Source organism: Choloepus didactylus, chromosome 9 (genome assembly GCF_015220235.1).
Source record: "Choloepus didactylus isolate mChoDid1 chromosome 9, mChoDid1.pri, whole genome shotgun sequence".
Lineage (NCBI taxonomy): Eukaryota > Metazoa > Chordata > Mammalia > Pilosa > Megalonychidae > Choloepus > Choloepus didactylus.
In genome coordinates, this window is record NC_051315.1 from 103,103,886 (window position 1) to 103,125,170 (window position 21,285).

Consider the following 21,285-nt stretch of genomic DNA (forward strand, 5'->3'; position numbering starts at 1 on the left):
ATATGGAAAAAATACAATTAATGCAAACTAAGGTCTACAGTTATCAGTAACACTGTAATATTCTTCTATTTAATTGTAACAAAGGTAATATACCAAAGCTAAATGTCAATAAGGGAGGGGTGTGGGATTTTTTTTTTTTTTCATCTTTCTTTTTGGAAGAAATGGAAATGTTGTCATATAGATTGTGGTGGTGAATGTATAACTATGCAATTATACCAGGAGATATTGATTGTACGCTTAGGATGGATTGTATGGTGTGTGAATAAAACTATTTAAAAAATAAACTGAAAACTATAAGTGAAGATCTGGAGAAAGTTTACCTATTCACTGTTGGTAGGGAAATAGAATTATGTAGCCCCTCTGGAGGGCAGTGTGGCAGTTCCATAGGAAGCTAAGTATGGAACTGCCATATGATCCAATCTCATTACTAGATATATACTCAGAAGAACTGAAAGGAGGGACCCAAATAGACATTTGCACACTGATGTTTATGGCGGCATTATTCACAATTGCTAATGGATGGAGGCAGCCTAAGGGTGATAAGCGGAGGGGCAAACTGTGGTGTATACACATGATGGAATACTGTACCAAGGTTGCAGAAAGGAATGAAGTCATGAGGCATATAATGAGGTGAAAGAACCTTGAGGACAGTATGTTGAGTGAAATAAGCCAGAAACAAAAGGACAAATATTGTATGGTCTCACTAATATGAACCAACCACAATGAGCAAACTCAGAGAATTAAATTCGAGAGCATAGGTTATCTGGAGGTAGAAAGTGGGCAGAGATTGGGCAATCGATGCTTAAGGAGTACAGAATGATCAATAATGTTCATTGTAAAGGTTTAGAAATGAATAGCACAATACTGTGTGATGGCAGAACAACACTGTAAGTGTAACTAACAAAGTGGAGGATGAGCATGGTGGAAAGCGGAAGGCTAGAGTCATGTGTCACCAGAAGGAAAGCTAGAGGATAAAAACTGGGACTATATAACTTAGCAAAACCCAGAGTGCGGGATGGTGGTGAATTGTATAAATATGAGTTCTTACACAAACTAGAACAAATTTACACACCATTACAAGGTGTTCATAATAAGGTGGTATATGGGAAAAAATACAATTAATGTAAACTAAGGTCTATAGTTAATAGTAACGTTGTAATATTCTTTCATTAATTGTAACAATGGCTCTATATCAAAGTTAATTTTCAATAATAGGGGTGTATAAGGGGTATGGGATTTTCTTCTTTGGAAGAAATGAGAATGTTCTCATATTAACTGTAGTGATGAATACATAACTTTGTGATTACACCAAGAGTCACTGATTGTACACTTAGGATTGACTGTATGGTGTATGAATAAAACTGTTTAAAACAAACAAACAAATGAACACACAAAAACCTTCCTTGGAGTTCCCAGCTTGCAGCCTGTCCTACAAAATTTGGACTTGCCCATCTCCAGTCACAGTCACTGTCATGTGGGCCAATTCCTATAAATCTCTTATTTACATTAAACATGTATATACGTATGTATGTGTATATATATATGTGTGTGTATATATATGTATGTCTGTGTGTATATATGTATATATATAGCTCTCCTGTCAGTTGTGTTCTCCTGGAGATTTCTACTAATACAACATCCAAGTGGAAATATCAAGGAGGCAGTTGGATGTATGAGTCTGGTGTTCAGAGAAGAGAGTTCTGGCCAAATGTCGTCCAAATGTGTGAGGAATGTGTTAACTGTCAATGATTCTCCAGTGCACTTCAGGAGCAACTAGACTAGAAGACCCATCAAACCAATGCAAGGGGGAGTTGCTTGTGATTAAAAAAAAAAAAGCAAAAAACAAATAAGCCCTACCCCTTACCCACTTTACGGTCTGAGAGATCTAAAAAAAGCCACACATTACTTTGATCTTAATGCCTCCTGGAAAGCCTGGTTTGGTTGCTCTAGAACTACGAGTCCAGTGCAGTAGCCTCTAACAATATGTGTTTATTTAAATTTAAATTAATTAAAATAAACAGAATTTAAAATTGTTTCTCAGTCACACTAGCCAAAATTCAAGTGTTTAATAGCCACATGTGGCTAGTGGCTCCTGTCCTGGACAGCACAGAAACACCGATGTCACTGTAGAAGGCTCTTTGGACAGCACTGCTCTGAACACCAGGGATAGATGTAGTTCTGTATCAGAAGTTCAGAAAGTCTAGCAGTGTCTCACATTTCATCCTAGCAATCTCTTGGTTATTTAAAATGTTGAAAATTACTATAAAGAAAAACAATGTATTATGAGGAAAAAACTAAAACTCTATTGCAATAGAAATCAGTCCCAGGCTTTCAGAATGGAAACCCTGAACCAGATTTTTCAAGTCTCCTTCCTTCTGTAGTTACTACCTTGGGGAGGGAGAGTAAAGTGTTTAGGGATACTTCTAAATCTGCAATTTCCTTACTCAGCTACTTATCCCCAATAGTACTGTAAATACAGCCAGCTGTTGAGAAGCAATTAATACTTAAGCCTCCCAATTTCTGAGGGACCATTAGTCCTATTCGTCTTGTCCAATCAAGACCTTGCTGCATCTCAAATGTATATGGAGATGATAAAAATCTCCATGGATATATGAACCTCTCAAAATGTCTCTGTAATTCTTCATTCAAAGATTACTTCTTAACATTATTCATTTATTTCACAACCAGTCCACACTGATATAAAAACCTTTGCCATAGTACTTCAGCTTTGCAAGGTATTTCCTTGCAGATGTTGTACTAGGTTAGGAGTTTTTAAAGATCATCTTTACTGTGGTAACAAAAATCACGTTCAAATTGTAGATACTGCTGGAACTGCTGGAGGTGCTGAGCTAATGTCCAAGAGTAGGTCTCAATAGTTTAGAATGATTAGATGCTCCCTAAAGGAGGGCTGGTGTTTCAAATAAACTGCTCCCTCATTGAAACAATTTAAAGTTAAGCACTTTTAAGAAGTCAAAGTTTCCCTAATGAACTCCAGGCAGTATGATCACCTGCCTCTCTTTATCAGTTTGGTACTCTAATGCGCTGTTTCTTAACTGTTTCTCAATTTTGTGTGTGTTTGTAAGTGACTGCACATTCTGTTTCTTCTAATAAATCATGGCTGTCCTTACGGTAAAACTGCTATGCCAAGTCCCTATAGCTACTAGGCACAAATACTGTGAATTGGTGAATTGGTTAGTATGTCTGCTCAGTTGTCAGATTAAAGCTAGGCATTTTCAGCTGCTACAATTCCAAATACTGCAGGACTTTTAATGTAGGTAATCTGGGAATGAAACTAGTCTTGACTCTGTACTATTAATAATATTGCCCCAATCAAAAGGAGTGGGAAATAAAATAAAGAGGGCAAACAAGCGCTCAGAAGATATCTTCTTTTCTCCTTCGTCTATTCCCTGACCTAAAGGGATAGAGAATACAGAGGGAATCATAGTTTGGGGAGATAAGTTATCAAATCAGGGGGTTAAAGGGGAAGGAGGACATCCATGTTAGGTCCAGGTTCCTTTTCAGCTTTACCAATTATAAAATGGATATTCTAAACCCTATCTTATTTCTGAAGTTATTTCTCAGTTGGATCAGAGGTTGAAGAGTAGAGAAATGTGATGACTTGCCTGTTTCCTATCCTAACAGATCTGAAGTGGGCATAATTTGCACCCTTCCCACATCCCACCTAGTTTTAAATGATTATTTTTAGATTCACAGATGGTATAGAGTAGTGTTAGCAAGGCACTCTGCATTCATTCATTCATTCATTCATTCAACAAATACTTTTTAAGCACTAACTATGGACCTGGCATTGTGATAAAGTCACTGGAAAGAAAATGACAGGCATGGCCCCAGCCTTCTTAGTGTTGTCTCTAAAAGTCAAGTTGCTCAGAAATGTCTCCCATGGCATCTAGCCTTCCTTCTCTCCCTCCTGACCTGTCTAAAAACACCGTCTGCTCTCCATGCTTAAGCCAAGGACACTGTGGGGCATCTAAAACCCTACAGTTGTTTCAAGCCCAGTAAGCAATTTAAGAGAACCTACAGTACAATGACATCAATATTCTATAAAGTGCAGTCACAAAGCAGGCACCACTCCTAGCATCTTCATCTATCTAGTGATTACTATGAAGAGGTCTAAGTAATTCAGTGTAGAATCATGCCCTTAATTACTTCTATTTGTCCTAACTGCGCTGGTTGGGAGTGACAGGTGCTTCTCATGAAGGTGAAAGACACTTACTTGGTCAGGGTTCATATTAGACATTGAAATGCTGGCTCTACTTACAAGCAGATCAAATAGCAAAGAGAAAACACCTGGCCTGGGTGATGCCTTTCAAATAAGTCTGGTGTCAGCAGTAACTGAGACCCACATACTCAGGCCAGAGCTCAAAGGCTATATACATTAGGCAGATCAGAGGAATAGTGTCTTGAAACACTATAATAGCTTGCATTTGGAGTGCAAGTTAATATTACTCTAGGGATTCCTCTGCATATTCTTTTACTTAAAATGTTATCTAGGACTTGAAAAGAGGAAATATATGCCAATCTTAGCCTCATTAACTTTGTGAGTTGCTTAAAAGAGATTAGGTCATGTCTTTTAGAAATAAAACCCATAGGGTCCTGTGTGTGTAAGTGTGAGCTGATCATCATTTCCCTTAGGAATCAGCATAGTTAAGAGTGGGGGAAAAAAATTAAATGAGGGTTACCACTCTCCCTCATTCTCTCTTAAAGACACTGGTCAAATCAACCACCCCTTGGGTTTATTTACATTATCTGCAAAGAAAGCAATCTTTTTTATAAATGCATATTTTTAACATGATCACTTTATCTGGTTATTTAACCCTTTATAATAACAATTCTTCAGCATTATTGTGTGCTTCAATTTTATAAAGCACTTTAAAAAGTGCTAGAATATCCAATCTTCCTGGAACCTATGATCTACCTGGAACAATATCAAGACTAACCCACTGGCTTGTGGTGTTATGCTTTCCAGTGAGTTGTCACAGATCTATGGACACCAGCTGGGAACACTCTGCAGCTGACATTTGGGTTTGATCTTATAGGGCCACCATGCCTGCTATTTTTCTAAACTGTTAGCTATGTACACAGGCATATGTAACATTTCTTGATGGGGAATCTAAATAACTAAAATGTTTCCCTGACAACCCAAGCTGTAAATAACTCCTGTACATATACCAGGAAAGGATTAAGGCTAAAAATGGACAACTCAATACTTATTGCTGGTATATATCATGTATCAGTATCATGATGCATTATACTTCACTTCAATAAATTTTAGAAAGGAGGATTTTGGTAAAAGGAACTAAGGCTGTTCATTTCAAATATCACTTAATAACAGCTCCAAGAACTACCAATTGATTTCAGACTATGAGTGATTAATTCACTCAAGAAGATCCTCAACAAGCCTTTTCAAATACAGTTATGAAGAAAAGTTTCTGCTGAGCCCAATTAATTTCTATCCTGAAACCATGCTAAATATATTAATACAGGGTTAGGAAGGGGAGGAAACCTATAGAACAACATTGGAGATTACATTTTTCTAACTGCAAATGACCATAAATCTTGACAGAGTTTACTTTATGTCCAATCCTAAATAACTTCTTCCCATAGACTTTTTTTCTTTTTTCCTTTCTTAATGAGGTTTTTTACGTTACAAATTTACAGTTCTAAGGCTGTGAAAATGTCAATTAAGGCATCAACAGGACATCTTCTCTGAAGAGAGGCCAATGGCATCCGGGGTTCCTCTGTCACATGGGAAGACACATGGTGATGTCTGCTGATCCTTCTCTCCCAGCTTCTGGTTTCAATGGCTGTCTCCAAATGTCTCTGGTCATTTCTCTCTAAACTCTCTGGGTTTCATTTGTCTTTTATCCTCTCATAAAGGAATCCAGCAAGGGGATTAGGACCCATTTTGAATGGGCTGGGTCACGTCTCCATTCCCATGGACTTTTAAATAGTAATCACTCTTGCCTAACAGGTCATCTTTCCTTCCTTCTTTCCAAAATTCTTTCATGTTCTATCAAGACTTATTCTGGTTTTTTATCAAAACACTTAAATCTGACTACTCAGTAGTGATTTCTAAAAAGTTTTGTACAGCACAAGTATTGTGTTATCATTACTTAAACAATCCCATCCTACAGCTTATGAGTAGATCTTCCTCACTTATAAAATGTACGCATAAACCTAAATGTAGAAGTTAAGAGTGAACACACATACACACACATCCATAGGGTCAAGAGTATGGCTCTGGGGCCAGGCTCCCTCAGGTTGAATCCTAACTTTGTCACTTCCTAGTTGTGCAACCTTGGACAAGGTACTCAGCCTCCTTTTGCTTCAGTTTTTTCATCTTTTGTGAAATGCAGATACAAATAGTATCCATGCCATGGAGTTGTTGTGAGGTTTATATTAATTCACTTAGAACAGTGTTTGGCATATAACATTAGTTGTTAGTGTACATGCACATACACTCTTGCTCCTGTTACTCAAATGTCAATTTTAGCAACATTTTATCAACAGGAACTGTGTTTTAATCTTAACTGCTGTCCTTCAACAAATGATCACAAAACTTCATATCAATGATCTTCAATTCCCCAAGGAACCAAACTATATTCAACATATTTTATCATTAAATTATCACTTTTAAAAAATAATGTATAGTAATAACTTTATAACTCTTAATTATTGCCTGAAAATTTGATTATTCACAAATCAAATCCTGGATAACTGTAAGACAAGAGGGATTTATGATGATATGCCTTATGGGTGCCAATGTGCCAAAGCTGAGGGAAGATTTCTTCCTTCCTTCCTTTCTTTCTTAGGGTCAAGGTTTCTCAGGTTTCTGTTGAGAATTAAAAAATTAAAAGTCAGGTATAGAACCTTTAACATTGTATTATGACAACACACAGGTGACATTCTTGTCTGTAAATATGTCAGACTTCGGAAGAAATGATGTCTGAATTCTATTAAAAGCCCACATTAACCTCACTCTCATCCCTCTATTTTACCCTCTGTTTCAATACCTGAAATTATCTTGGCTTTTTGTTTTAAAGTGTAAAACAGTTTGTACGATAAATGTAAAGTGCAATCTAAAGCAATGATTTACTTTTTCAAAATTTCTATTTAAACCTGTCTTTATCACCATTACTAGTAAAGCTTTATATGTGTGGGTACTTTCCAAAGAAGTGTCCTAGAAGAAATTCTAATAAGTATCTTGTTGTCATTAGTCTCATTTTTGGTGAAAAGACAGAGAATAGGAAAAAATAATGGCAGTCCAGCTTTTCAGCTGTAACTAAATATGTAACATTTTTAGTTACATACACTTCATTTCTTCACCAGAATCCTTTCATTTTCAAGATCAACTGAACTGAGACAAATCCAGGTACAGCATAAATCAGGCGTTATGAAGTTGGGCAGCATAGTTTTGTAGCTTTCTTTAGAGCCATGAAGTATAAACAGAGACATCAGACTATGGGGTTTACTATAGATTGATGAATGGTACAATCAAAATAAGGACTTTATAATCCTGTTACAAGTAAATATGGGTTTGTGAAGAGTTTGGTGCAGAAAGGTGAGGCAGGGAACTCTTTAATCAAGCTGAGAAAATATTAATGTTTCACAGTATTAAGTTCAGAGTCAATTGCAGTTCCTTCCTAGGTTACACCTAGTTCCAAAAAAGTTACTTATGCTTTGGCATTCCTGTAACACTTCTCTTTTATGGTAGGCTTTATGAAAAGACTATTACTTATTGAAATGAACAAAAACTTAAAAAAGAATAAAGGTGTTCTGAATCAAAATCCAAATAAGAGTGTCCTTGGAAACAAACAGAGGGGAAAACATTGCTTGGCAAATTTCCAAATGTTTTACAGATATTGGCAAATTTATCCTTACAAAAATCCCCCAAAAGTGGACAGACGATCCCTTTTGCAAATGGAGAAGTTGAGGCTCACTGTCCAAATGCCTTGTGCAAAATGTCAGAATAAAGAAGAGGGTCATTTTTCTTGTCATATAGGACTTACAGCAGAGATTGCTAGGCCTTGTAACAAAATCCATTCTCCCCTTTCCTTTAGTTAACAGAAGCCCAGCTAATAGGCTATATTTACCACCCTTCCTTGCTAAAAGGAGTGACTATGTCACTAAGTTCCGGACAATGAAAAGTAATGTGAAAAGTTAAGTGGGACTTTCCGGAAGCCTTTTTAAAGGGAGGGAATACACTTTTCTTTGCTGCTTCTTTTTTATAGCCTGAAATGTTGATGTAATGCCTGGATCTTCAGCAGCCATTCTGAACCAAGAGGTATAAGCTAGTGGCTATGAGATGACGGAGCAGAAAGAAAGGAGTCCAGTTTCCCGGTGACATTCTGAGGCTAATCAGCTCTGGACTGCCTCTCTCTAGCCTACTTTTTCATGAGAGAAAAATTAACTTTATCTTATTTAAGTCACTGTTATTTTGTTTTTGGGGACATACGCAGCTGAATCTAATTCTATTTTTAATCCTAATCCTAACTGAACAGGCATTAACTATCAGATCACACATTTGGTGGGGAATTAAAGTAAGACGGTAATTTAAAGTTCTAACTAATTGTAATAATCATGTAGTCTCTCATACAAAGTATGTGATGAATAATATAATGAAGACCTGCAAAAGCTCTCATTGTATACTGATAATAAATATAAACATCAATGTTGAAAAAGGAAGTAAGTTTTTAAGATTTTCTACAATGAACTAGTGTTTCCCAAAGTAACAGAATTTTGGTTGAGTTACAACAGGAGGAAATAATAAATGAGTATTTGTAAAAACATTACATGAATTTGGAGCTGAACAAAGTTAAATATAATCTCTGCCCCCTAAAAAGTATTATTTTTTGAAAAATAGCATAGCGTACACACAAAGTACCACACAATCTACAGTTAGTTATATAAATATTGCTTTGGCACACAATGCTAAGACTTTTGATTGTGTTAACATGCTTGTGAATGCATGTTTTTGTCATAAAATTGCAGTTTTGAATAGTTGACACTTGGTAAGATATAAGATAAAAGGAGGAGAAGGAATTAACATTCTGATTTTTTTTTTTTTTTTTTTTTTGTGGTGGAATCTGCTTTAGTTTTTACTGCAACTCAGAGTTTTATGCTCTTCAGATTGTCTGAACACCAGCTCAAGGAAGCATTTTACTCTTCAAAACACTGGAGGAGACAGTCTATTTCATGTGGGAATAATGACTTTTTAACAGTGTTCTATTAGGAGACTTTAGGAACCTTGCCTCAAAAGCCATTAGCAAATTTATGAAGATTCTATGTTACATCATAAAACAACTAGCAACTGAAGACATCCTAAACTGCTTAGTGTGCCAATGTACTTCAGACATTTGCCACATAAACTGCTTTCCAGACCAAGCAATGAGTATCATAGATACTTAAAGATAAAAGGTTGCTGGATATTGATATTCAAAGGAGATGATGCCAGAAACCCCATGTTGCCAAAAAAGAAAAAAAGAACAAACTTGCATTTTAGTTTGGAGTGAAATTTCTTATCTATTTCCAAGGAAAGGTTAAGTTTTCATCTATCAATTAGCCCTGGCAATAAGGGCCTTGACTGGTGACTTTTCCTAACATAGTCAAACTAATTCAAACTTGAAATAAATCCCCACTTATTTCCCCCCTAAAGCAAGATATCTTATTAATACCTAGAAATATAAGCTCACCTGAACGAGTGATTTGGAGGTTTAAGTCATTATTTTTGTAATCATTCCTGAAATTAAGTCTAGCCATCTGTTGCAGTCCCTTTTTTGTGTGTGGAACAGAGACTTTAAATGTATTAGGAAAAGTTACAAAAGTTTGGGCCTTATATACTATTATGATGTAGCAATCAAGAGGAAAGCTAAAGACAATGCATTGTACTTATCCTCTTTTACTCAGATCTTCAGTTTTAAATAAAGAATAGTAATGTTCATTGATGAGATTAATCTACCAACAACCCCACACCTGGAACACAGTAGATGCTCAAGAAATGAAAGTTATAACTTTCCTCATGAAGCAAAATACTTTCATTTTATTCTCATCTCAACATTTCTTGTGTTAAGCTTCTAAAATCCACAAACACCATAAAACTATACTACAACAGGGATGGTCAGACATTATCTAGTCCATTCCCTTTAAAAACACTGACCTTTAATATCCCTGAGAGATTATCATTTTATTCTGATTTTATCTGCCTTCCCATCCTTATAAGGAAACAATCACCTGTTTTTATTAAAAAAAGATTGCCAAGAGATTGCTATTAGTAAATTTTTCTCATAAAAAGATTTCTCAAAATGCAGTCCATAGATTGCCATTTGCCACAGGACCACGAAGTGCTTGTAAAATACATATTCCTGGGCCCAGCTCAAGACCTGTTAAATTAGAATTGCTGCTGTGAGGCCTAGGAACCTAAGTTTTTATGACAAGCATCACTGACTTACAATCAAATTCAAATTCTTGAAGCTGCAAATGTGTTCCACCTTGTTCATTCTTCAAAATAAATGGGAAATATCGAGTCTCTAAACTGTGTGCTTTCTTCAAGAATATGAAGTCGTCTTTCTATTTCTCTACATTAAGCAAACTCACTGCAGATCTTTAAATTTCTTTCTTTGGGTTCTCCTCTCACCTTTTTGACACTAACATACTATTTCTTCCTAAACTTTCTCCAAGTGTTCAAAATACCCCTCAGTGACTGGTGACACTGCTAATGCAAACCAACCAGTAATGACCACATGGAAGGATTAGTTCACAGAACCTATGTTCATCCCTGTTTTCATGTATGGGAACCTATTATGTGGTTAATTTTCTAAAAAGCTGAAACTTCAGGACATGTTTTATTTCCTATGACAAATCCTCTTTACTCTGTTTCACACACTGTATTTTGGGACTCTTTTCAACTCATCCCACTGCAATTCTATCTCCAAAGTAACACTGTGATGTGGAACCTCAATTTTTCTCCCCACAAGTAGAGTAGCCACCCAAATCTGTGTCAGGCAAAATTGTCTGCTTACCATCCTTTCAATTCAAGTCACTGTTTAAAAATCTAAAAGACTCAGAAAGTTTTCTGCCACCTGACAAAGAATCGAACACAAAAATGCACAAACGGTGGTGCTACTGCTGAATTTTTCTCCTTTGAAGTGGGATTTAGCTTATGTATTTAATGTTTATATCCCAGTGTGAAAAGGATCCTGGGGATACGTAAAATATACTCTCAGCCTATTAGATCCTATTATTATGCATCAGTCTACTAAGATCTATTATTATATGCAGCTCTCCTAAGAAGTGAATAGTCCCTTAATTTTCTTCCTGAGCTATTAAAAAAAAAAAAAAAAAAAAAGGAAAAAAAAATCTAAAAGGTACCAAGGCTAGGTTGAGAGCATGGCACTGTCCCAGAGCAATTACTCAAATGCAGATACAAGATGACTTTACAGGTCAGACAGCTCTCGAAAGGTGACACTTTGGCACTGACGGCCAATGCCTGTGCCAGCTCAGTCAGCACTCCATACCTGACCAGCCAGTGTAGTTTGTACCATCCCGAGGGTCTGCTGACTTCAGGCCTCTCTCCATTTGCTGAAGAAGCTCCTGAATCTTATTGCTCAAGCATTGTGAGAACTCAGGAGTCAGCTGTAGATATTAAAGGGAAAACAAATATGAAAAAATATGGGACAGTTAACTTCCTAGATCACAGGTTATCAAAAATAGGAGGGTATTACATTTCCACTTAGGTCACATTTTTCTACATGGGAGAACTGGACAACTATTTATTCTTAACAATAAAAATAACAACAACTCAACAAAACAAATGTACTACTATGTTTTCCTATTCAATGCTGTTGTAACTTAAATGTTTCATATAAAATTTTTAGTTATATACTAAAATAGACCATTTATGATAAACTGGCTTTAAGTAATTTTCTACCTTATGGGGATCATCTATTATTTAAACCAATATTTTTTATTATAATTGTATGATGATAGTTTTTTATTAACAATTAATCAGAAGATGGTGGCTGTTTTTAAGATTCAAGCAGCAGTAATGCTAATCCCTCAAGAAAACATTCTAATTGCTTTTGTTATTTAAAAAATGGATAATTTTTTTTTAAAAAAAACACTGTAGAAGCAGTGTAAGAAACGCAGAGACAAAAAGAAAAAAAATCACGGAAAGGGAAGTCTCAGACAGAGTGGAAAGAATGACAAACCTAGAACCACAAAACCCTTGCCCAGCACAGCATGTGGCAAAAAAGAGGGACTTAATAAATTTTACTCAATGAAGAGTTTGGTTATATCCTTGCCCAGCTGAATGATCTTGTTCAACTCTTAACTTCTGTCTCCCTCAACTGCCACCATAAAGTCAGAATAATAAAGACAGAAGTACTTGGAGGATCAAAGGAGATTGCATGTCACACATCTTCGGCACTCAGGGATGTGAATGTTAACATTTTTACTATTCTTAAGAAAGCCAAGGGTCTATGACACTAATCATTTGGATATGGACTGAAAGTACACTAAAGCTGGAGCATTGGGACTAGTAACATCTGTATGACGGCCCAACAGATGCTGAGCAAACTGTGAAGCCTACCATTCATTGTTATTCCTCCTAAAGGTGATTAAAACATTATCTTTAAAGTTCTGTATATAATGAATCAGTAAGGCTCTTAAAAGTTCACTTAAATGAATCCCTCAATAATTTTAGGAATCTGCTGTAGTTCTCAAACTTGGATTTCACAAAGTAAAAGTTCAAAACAATGTTGGGAATGTTAGATGGGTACAAACATTTATTTCACCAGGTAAGGACTGTAAAAACAAACCTAACCACTATCAGTTAGCATCATAATGTCATTGTTAAAAAAGGGAATCTTAACACTGGATAAAAGAAGACAATATCAGAATTTATAATGGTAAAAATAATAAAAAGACATTATTAAGTTTCACTTATGAGGAGTATGTCTGATAAGGCAAATGAGACTTATCAATCGTATCTGGATTATTTATTCTGGAGCACTAGTATAATCCTTTGTATTTATTACATATATCTGAAGAAGAATCCGCATTTTTTGACAGGCACACTCCCATTATTTAACAACTTCTGCCAACAGGTTAAGACTTCAATAGGTCTTGAAAACACATTTAGTAAGATAAAATATACTTCAATGATTAATATAAAAGGTCTTTAAATCTCAACTAGAGAAGAGTACATCTACATAAGAACAAGTTATCTTGTGTACATAGATCATATATAATGTATCATCTTGCTTGGCCTCATTTCAAGACACCAAGAATAATGAGAACAATGCAGGAAGGGAAATGTACCTTCTATTTGGTGCATATTGCAGTCAATAAAGGTGACCTGCCTGAGAGTTAAAACTGATTTATTAAACTGAATTATTCAGACTATAGCAAAAACTCTAAAAGCCTTTTTTTCCTGATAGATGCCAAAGAACAAATCGGTTTCTTACTGAAATCTTGGGGTTAACAAATTAGAGGACAGTTCTCCAGAGTCCAATCCTTTGTGTTCAACATTAAACATTTTTAGAAGCCGTATGCTAGTTTCTACCTATTTTCTGGGATCTGTCAAAAAATCATGTTAGACAATAAATTGTTATTACTTTTGGGCCAGGGGACCCTGGTTTAAATTTATGAATGCCTTTTTTTCTCCCTTAGGAGTAAAGAGTTAAATTTGTAAAAGCATTTAATTTATAAGCACCCTAAATAGTGAGCTCCATTTTATTGAAGGCTTCTAGCATTAGGACATATCCTTCAAGTGTTTTCTTTGCCCATTTAGCATGAAGCAGCATGTACTCTTCCAACATGACCAGGCATATGCTTTGACTCCAGGACCTGCAGAGCTAGGCAAAACACCGCCCCAGATGGCCAAAAGGAAGTCACCTGACAGCAAGACAATTATAGAAAGCTTTGTTTGGGCAGTTCAGTATTGGTCTTCAAATAATCAGAATGACCCTAACTCCATGCATACTTTGGCAGCCTACACCTCTTCTTCATGTCTTTCTTCTCTCCCCTACCGGCATTACCAAAAAAAGTTAATCTATAATGATGAAAACTGTAAGTCTATTGTATCACATGTGAAGTGCTTTTTGCATGACTGACAAATTTAGAATAAATAAACTGGTAAAATTAAAAACTGTGTGTGCACCAAAAGAGGTCACTTCTTCCATTTTAAACTCTTAAGAGTTTCTCAAAACTTAAAGAGGCAAGAGAAAACACTGGCCCCTACCCTGGTATCTCACATCCAGGCTCTCTTTTGCACAGTGGCTTCTGAGGTGTAAAACAGTTTAATTTTCTAATTTTTTAAGCTGGGGGGATTTCCTGAGTGGATGGAAATGGTACAAAGGATTTCAGGCCTGTGTTCCAAATTTCTGTTCCAACTTTCAGTTTAAAGATGGCCTTACCACACATGCAAGTTTACTAGTCATTACCTGGTCGATACTTAACACTTCTAAAAACATGTACAAACATAACATGATAAACAATGGCATGCCTGAATACCATTAGGATACTTCATCTCTCTTTAAGAAGCAAACCAACGTAGAAAGAAAATCCAAAACCTGCCACTAAACATATTATCATTAATGGTTGGGGTTATTTCAAATAATACTGACAAGGACTCTTGTTTCTTATAGAAATCCAACATTATGCTAAAGCTCAAATTACATATTTTAATACATATTTATGTTTTAAATACATATTCCCCCTCACATTCTACATTTTTCAAAAGGGGCTGCTCATCCATTTCTTTCAGACAAAACAGAAGTCCTTTCCGAATACGGGAGGGGAGGTGGCAATGCAGGCAGATATATCTCAAACTCACCCTCCCGGCAGGATCAAAGTAGCTTTCGGCCAGGGATTTGTTATAATCGGCATAGGGATTCGGGAAGGCCCTTTGAGCCATGACGCCGGAAGCGAGCCTGCAGAACAGGGACAAAAAAGAACCTGGGTTAAGAAGACGACCGCAACCAGGCTGCGAGGGCTGCAGCCGGTACCCCGACGCCTCCTTTCCGCCAGCTCCCGGGCAACCGCGCAGTTTGGGCGGTCCGAGCGGACCCCAGGCCCAGTGCGGCCCAGCCCCTATGGCGCGGCAATTCCGCGAAAAGGCCACTAGGGCCCCGCACCCAAAGGGATAAAGGGGGCCCGTTTTGCGCCCCACGTTCCCACGCCCGCACTTTGAAGAAAATATAGGTCGGGTGTGCCACAGCCCAGTAAAACCCAGATCCCTCACCCTGCAGCCTCGGACAATAACAGAAGCGGCGCTTTCACCGCCCACTTCCTGCCAGCCGGACCAATCAGGACCTTCGCGCTATCGGAGGCCTGCCCCCTTCTCATTTTCAGTTTGTTAAAGAGACAGGAGAGTGATTTCTAAAGAATAATTACAGGATGACTTAATTTCTGAGTAACCATAGTGCGGACGTATCTTAGAATAACATGCAAATGTACCCAATATTTCCCACCTTTCTTCGCTCCTTAGTTTTTTTTTTTATTTTTTAAGAAAACAAATTGAAGTCCAGCTGATTTATAGGAACTAGACATTTTTTATCTGGAGAAGGAAAACGACTGTTTTAAGAACTGAATGTATTCATAGTCCTCCTGCTTGGACTAAATAAAACTGGTTAGGATAATTTCTCTCCAGAGACCTTCCAAACTTTTTCTTTGATTTCTTAAAAGCAAAACAAAACGAAGCCAACAAAAAACCATCGCCAACAACGAAAAAAAGTTAGGGTATATTAAAGAGAGGGAAATCTTAATGCCTTTTGGGAATAATTTATACTCAAAGGCACTCAGCAGGGAATGTGAGTGCCCAAAAGACAGGATATCAAATGACAAGGGACGAAATTTCGGAAAAAAATATATGGAAACACAAATCATGGCTTTTAAGAAATGTAATCTGGTCTTCAGGCTAAATTGGATTATAATAAAGAATACCAACCCCTTTTAAAAAACTCTGAGGACCAACAGTAAGAGATTTCACAACATTCAATTTCCTTGTCCAACAATCACCATTATCTGAAAAATGTTCCTTTCATTTAAACTTAAATCCCACCTGGTACTGATTAGGCCCATTCTGTTGCTCAGAGGAGTTTGGAGTTCAGTTTAAAAAGTCCCGAAGAGTCACTCTCTTCTCTCTTTCTTTCCCTTATGTTTCAAGATGGGACCTTAGTACCAAACATTCAGTGTTGAGGCTCAATCCCTCCTTCCCAAGTTTGTCCCTCTGTGGTTGCCATCCTTCATTCTATTTCTTCTCCTACTCTGGCTCAGTCTGTTCTTTTTAACTGTAACTTTGCTTTCTTCTTACTAATATTCTTTACCAAATTCATAAAGATTTTGTAGAGGTCCTAAGCGAATCTTAAATTGGATAACCTTCATATTTTAAAAGATATTTTCTGGAGAAGAGCAACTCAATTATACGAGAGAAAAGGCAACAGAACTGAGACATTTTGTCAATTGATTCTTCTTTAATTATCAAAGTCTTCCTATCAGTTTATTCCACTCACGATCTTTATATAAGCAACTAAAAATGAGTGTGATATTTAAGTAAGTTCATGATAAAGTGAGGCAATATATGGGAGTAGATGTGCTTGAACACAAATGAAAAAAGAGTGGAGGAGGAAAATAGAAGGAGTGTCTTAGTTTGCCAGGGCTGCCATGATCTCTGTCTCCTTATGTCCCTTCCTCTGGTTTCCACTGACTTCTGCTTCCATTTCCGTACTTCCGTGTCCAATTTTCGTTGTTTATAAGGACTTCAGCCATATTGGATTATGGTCCATCCTCATTCAGTTTGGCCTCACCTTAATTAATAATGACATCTTCAAAGGTCCTATTTACAAGTTGGTTCACACCCACAGGAATGAAGATTAAGACTTGAACATATCTTTCATGGGGTACATGATTCACTACCCAACAGTAAGGAATTAGAGAGAGTAGAGAAGAAAGGAGCATCTTGGTCAGCTTCAAGTACAGCTTCCCCAAAATCAAAGAAGTAAATGGATAAGGTTGAGATAATGTAGGGGTTCTCAACCTCAGCACTATTGACATTTTAGACCAGATGCTTCTTTGTTGTGAGGGGCCTTCCTGTTCCTTGTTGGATATTTATCAGCACTTCTGGCCTCTGTCCATTAGACGCCAGTAACACTGCCCCCATCATCACAGTGACAACCAAAAATGTCTCCAGGCATTGCCAAATGTCGGGGGTGGGGAGCGGGCAGAAATTTTTCCCAGTTAAGACCCACTGAAGTAGTACAGAATTGAGTTAATTATACTGTTCAGTTTTTAGTACATCATCAGTGCATGCAAGGCTCTATTTTTTCACCTCAATCCCTTTCTCCAACCCATACCTCTTCTCCAGAAGGAAACCATTACAATGTTTAATCCTTTGAAAATTATGTCATGTTTTGCATGGGTATGTATTTTTAATAAGTGGAATGATGTTTTAAATACTCAGTAGTTTGTGTTTTAGACCTATCTATGTTGCTCTATGTACTTTGGTTTGTTGTTTTAGATAGTTGCATAATATTGTCATAGTATGCTTCCATCTCAATTTTCTTATGTATTTCCCTAATGATGGACATTAACTTGAACATCAGAATAAAACAGCCAAGACTATCCAGGGACATGTTCTCTTAATACAGAACTAGGCGTGCACATTCACAAATTGTATACCTAGAAATAAGTTTGCTAAATCATAGGATAGTCACATACTTAATTTCCTTAGTACTATCAGATTGCTTTCCTCAACCACTGAACTAGTTATATCCCTGAAGCAGAGCTAATAGTTTCTGTTATTCCCACCTTCTCTCCAACACATGATATTGTCTAGCATTCTAATTTTTGGCATTCTAATGGGCAAAATGGAAGCTCCTTGATGTTTAAACTTTCAGTTCTTTTATTGCTAATGGTGTTGAGCTTTTCTTCGTATACCTAGGGCTTCATATATCTAGGGCTTCACTTGAGATTTGCTTCTTCATATCCTTTGCCCAGTTTTCTATTGGGTATCAAATTTTGTCTTACTGATTTGTAGGAGTTATTATTTTGTTGTTGCCGTTGTTATTGAGTTTGTTTTTTTTTGGGGGGAGGAGGGAGGAGGTGATCTATTCTAGATGCTAATTCCCTTTGGCTTGAGATAGTGTGGATATCTTCTCTACTCTGTTAACTTTATGGTATCCTTTGTTGAACACAATCCTTCATTTTGATGAGGTTAAACACATGCAATTTTGACATTATAATTTGAGGATTTGTCATCATGTTCAAAAAGACTTCAGCCACTCAGGCTGCAAAAATAAATTCTTACATTTTATTTTATTAGATTTTTATTTTTTATATTTAGGTCTTTAATCTATTTGGAGTGCACTTTTATATATAGCAGAAAGCATGTTCTTATTTTGGGGAGGGAAGTAGAATTGTTATTGAAAGTTCAAATATAGTCAAAGCATGAAGAGGTCCCCCCCTTTGTTAGTGGGAAAAACCCAAGAATTTGAATTACTACAAATCATACAGAACTCATCTTTCATTGTTAGAGAACAAACCCAGAGAATCCCTCCTTGGCTCTGACTCAGAAGGAAAATGCCTGATATTCAGTACCTATGCTCTCAACTATGACTTTGGTGGCTGAAGATATTTGTGATTAATACAGGTTTGAATATTGATGATTTTTCAAGTATCATTCCATTTTTGATATATTTAGTATGATTTCTTTGAAGAAAATTTGGTAATGTTCCTCTCTCAATTTGTCAAGAGTTCCTGTGTGAACTCCTTGAAAACAACCATTTTATTATTGCCTCTATTGTTTATTTATCATTTTAAAACTTATTGTTCATTTACCCCTAGAAATGTAGAAAGGTTTATATTAAACAGAGAAAATAAGTATTATCTGAAGCTTTTTAGTCCCATTCTGAGACCTCAATTTCAAGGTGTTATAATGTATATCAAGCAGTTAGGGTGAATGCCAAGTAGCATTACAAAAAGGCCCAAAAACATGATGTCTGAAATAAATAGAAATTTGTTTTTCTTTTAGTTCATCCTGGCTCTGCTCCATGTGGTCATTCAGGATTGCAGATTCCTTCCATCTTTTGCTCTTCCCTCACTTAGAATGTTATCTTTGTCTGCAAGGTCCATGCTGGATCATAAGCATGTCTGTTTTCCAGCTTGTGGTAAGGTCAGGAAAACATGGAAGAGTGCACATATGATGTCTTCAGCCCCAGGCTAGGAAGTGCCATTCCTCATCCCCTCATTATTGCACTGGTGAGAATTTAGACAGATGGCCACCTCCAGCTGCCTGGCAGACTGTGAAATGAAGTCCTTCTGCTGAGCAGCCATGTGTCCTGCCTTTATGAAAGAAGAGGACTGACTTTGGTGGACAGATAGCAGTCTCCAATGCATAAGGAAAGTTCTAGTAATGGATACTAGATGTCTTCTGTCAAATGGTCATCATGCTTAAGTTTCTGTTGTGTTCCCTCGGCCTCTAATCTCCTAGCATCCACACCTTCTCTGTTTTCGCCTACATATTCCTTTGAACTTTCGTGACAGCTGGATCATTGGACTATGGTAGAAGGCAGATCACAAGACTCCATATTCTTTCCTTCTTTGTCCCAGAAAATTCTGCTCCACCAAAAATAGAAAAAGAAAAGAGAGAACACAAAATCAGACAAACATCTTTTACTTTTTTTCTTGAAGTATCACATCTCTTTGTGGAGAGTGCCCAATTCCTTTTCCATTCCAAAGAAGTGTAAAGCAACTGTTACCTAAGTTTGAGTTCAGTATCACCATGCTGTTGGTTTAACATCCAACTGGGTCTGTGTGATACTGAAGCAATTTTGTGTTTTTCCCGTAGTACAGAATTCATGGATTGATAGGCGCTATTGCCAGTGGAGGAAACAAAAACATAAACAGACATACGTGATGCACACTATGGTACACATTTTTAATTTCCCAGAGACAGCATTTCCTGTGGTGCCTGCAGCATTCCCCCGCGCCCACCCCACCCCCTGTCAGGACTTATTAGTGTGTTGACAGATTCCTTTCTTTAATGGTACCTGCGGGGTGAAAACTGCTATTATGTGAAACACAGGTGTGCAAGGGGTTCCTTAGAAGATTAAAAAGACTGTGAGTACAGAAAATTGGAAAAAATGTACAAACAATTTAACATTTTTTTCTCTCCACACTTAATGTTTGAAAAGGGATTTTAACTAACAGGCTTAGTGTATGACTTTCAGAATAAAAAGAAAAGGAGATTTTCCTCTTTGTTGTTGAAAGTGTGTACCTATAGTGCATTGCTGACATTATGCAGGTTCCCATTTCTCTGCTTGAAGGTGTTCTGGGAGCCTGCTCACAACAATGAATCATTAATCAGGTAGATTGCATTTGCCTCCATCTCTACTCAACCACACAAAACTCACCCATAGAATGAGATGATATATTACTCAAGGCCATATGACATACTGAAATATTGTCCCATTTTGAGGGCCTTTTTTTTTTTTTTTTTTTTTTTGCATATTTTGCAGTCCTGCCCAGCAGGAGGGAAGTAAGTAGCCAACGGAGAGTCATGCTGATCCCAATAATAGTCCCTATTTTAAGCTTTAAAATTGCCTTACAACAGGCAATTTTCAATTATTTAAAAGAGAAATTTCACAGTTTTCCAACTTGCTTAGTAGCCACATCATTGTACTTTACTTTTCCTTTCTGTTTGCCATAAGGAGCAAGAGTTCAAATGTAAAGGTGAGTAATGATGTGAGGGTATTATAGTTTATTATAAGAGGTGGGAGAAGCTGCTACTTCAGGGCAAGATGAATTTTGCAGTGTAGCTTATGGGCTTCAAAGGAAACTTCAGGAATTCAGCTGGTTCATCGTACTGCTGCCACATGGGATCATCTTACAGTGGCCATGTTCCTGTTGGTCAGTGGCTGCAGGTGCAGAGGAGGGACTGCAACACCCGGGGCTATAGTTGAAGGGAGGAGCTGGCTCCTTTGCCTTCCTCAGTATACCTGAGTTGAGCCTCAAAGCCTAGGTCAGGCTGCTCTTTGAGCTGGCTGAGAAAAGGAAGGTCAGATTCTCAGGCAGAGGAATTACACCAAGTTTTTTCCCTGGGTAACTTCACAGTCAGAGAGTCAGATTAAAGAGGTTTGGGGTGAATATGCATTTATTTTTAACAAGATTTTTGTATGATTTTCTGAACCCATTATAGAGGAGAGAAAAAAGGTCCTGAATACAGAAACTGTGGTAGTAAATTGTAGCCAGTAGACTGTGAGATTCTGT

The 21,285-nt window shown here is 37.1% G+C and overlaps 1 protein-coding gene across 1 annotated transcript in view; it reads right to left on the bottom strand.

Moving 5' to 3' along the window:
- Positions 1-15,177, bottom strand: part of LANCL1 (LanC like 1) — a 47,993-nt gene extending 32,816 nt beyond the window's left edge. Inside the window, exons 1-2 of the mRNA XM_037850194.1 lie at positions 14,855-15,177; positions 11,535-11,652 (exon numbers count right to left, since the gene is read on the bottom strand). Coding sequence (XP_037706122.1) covers positions 11,535-11,652; positions 14,855-14,935 — 199 coding nt within the window. The 5' untranslated portion in view covers positions 14,936-15,177. The remainder of the gene's footprint in view (positions 1-11,534; positions 11,653-14,854) is intronic.
- Positions 15,178-21,285: the final 6,108 nt, after the last annotated feature.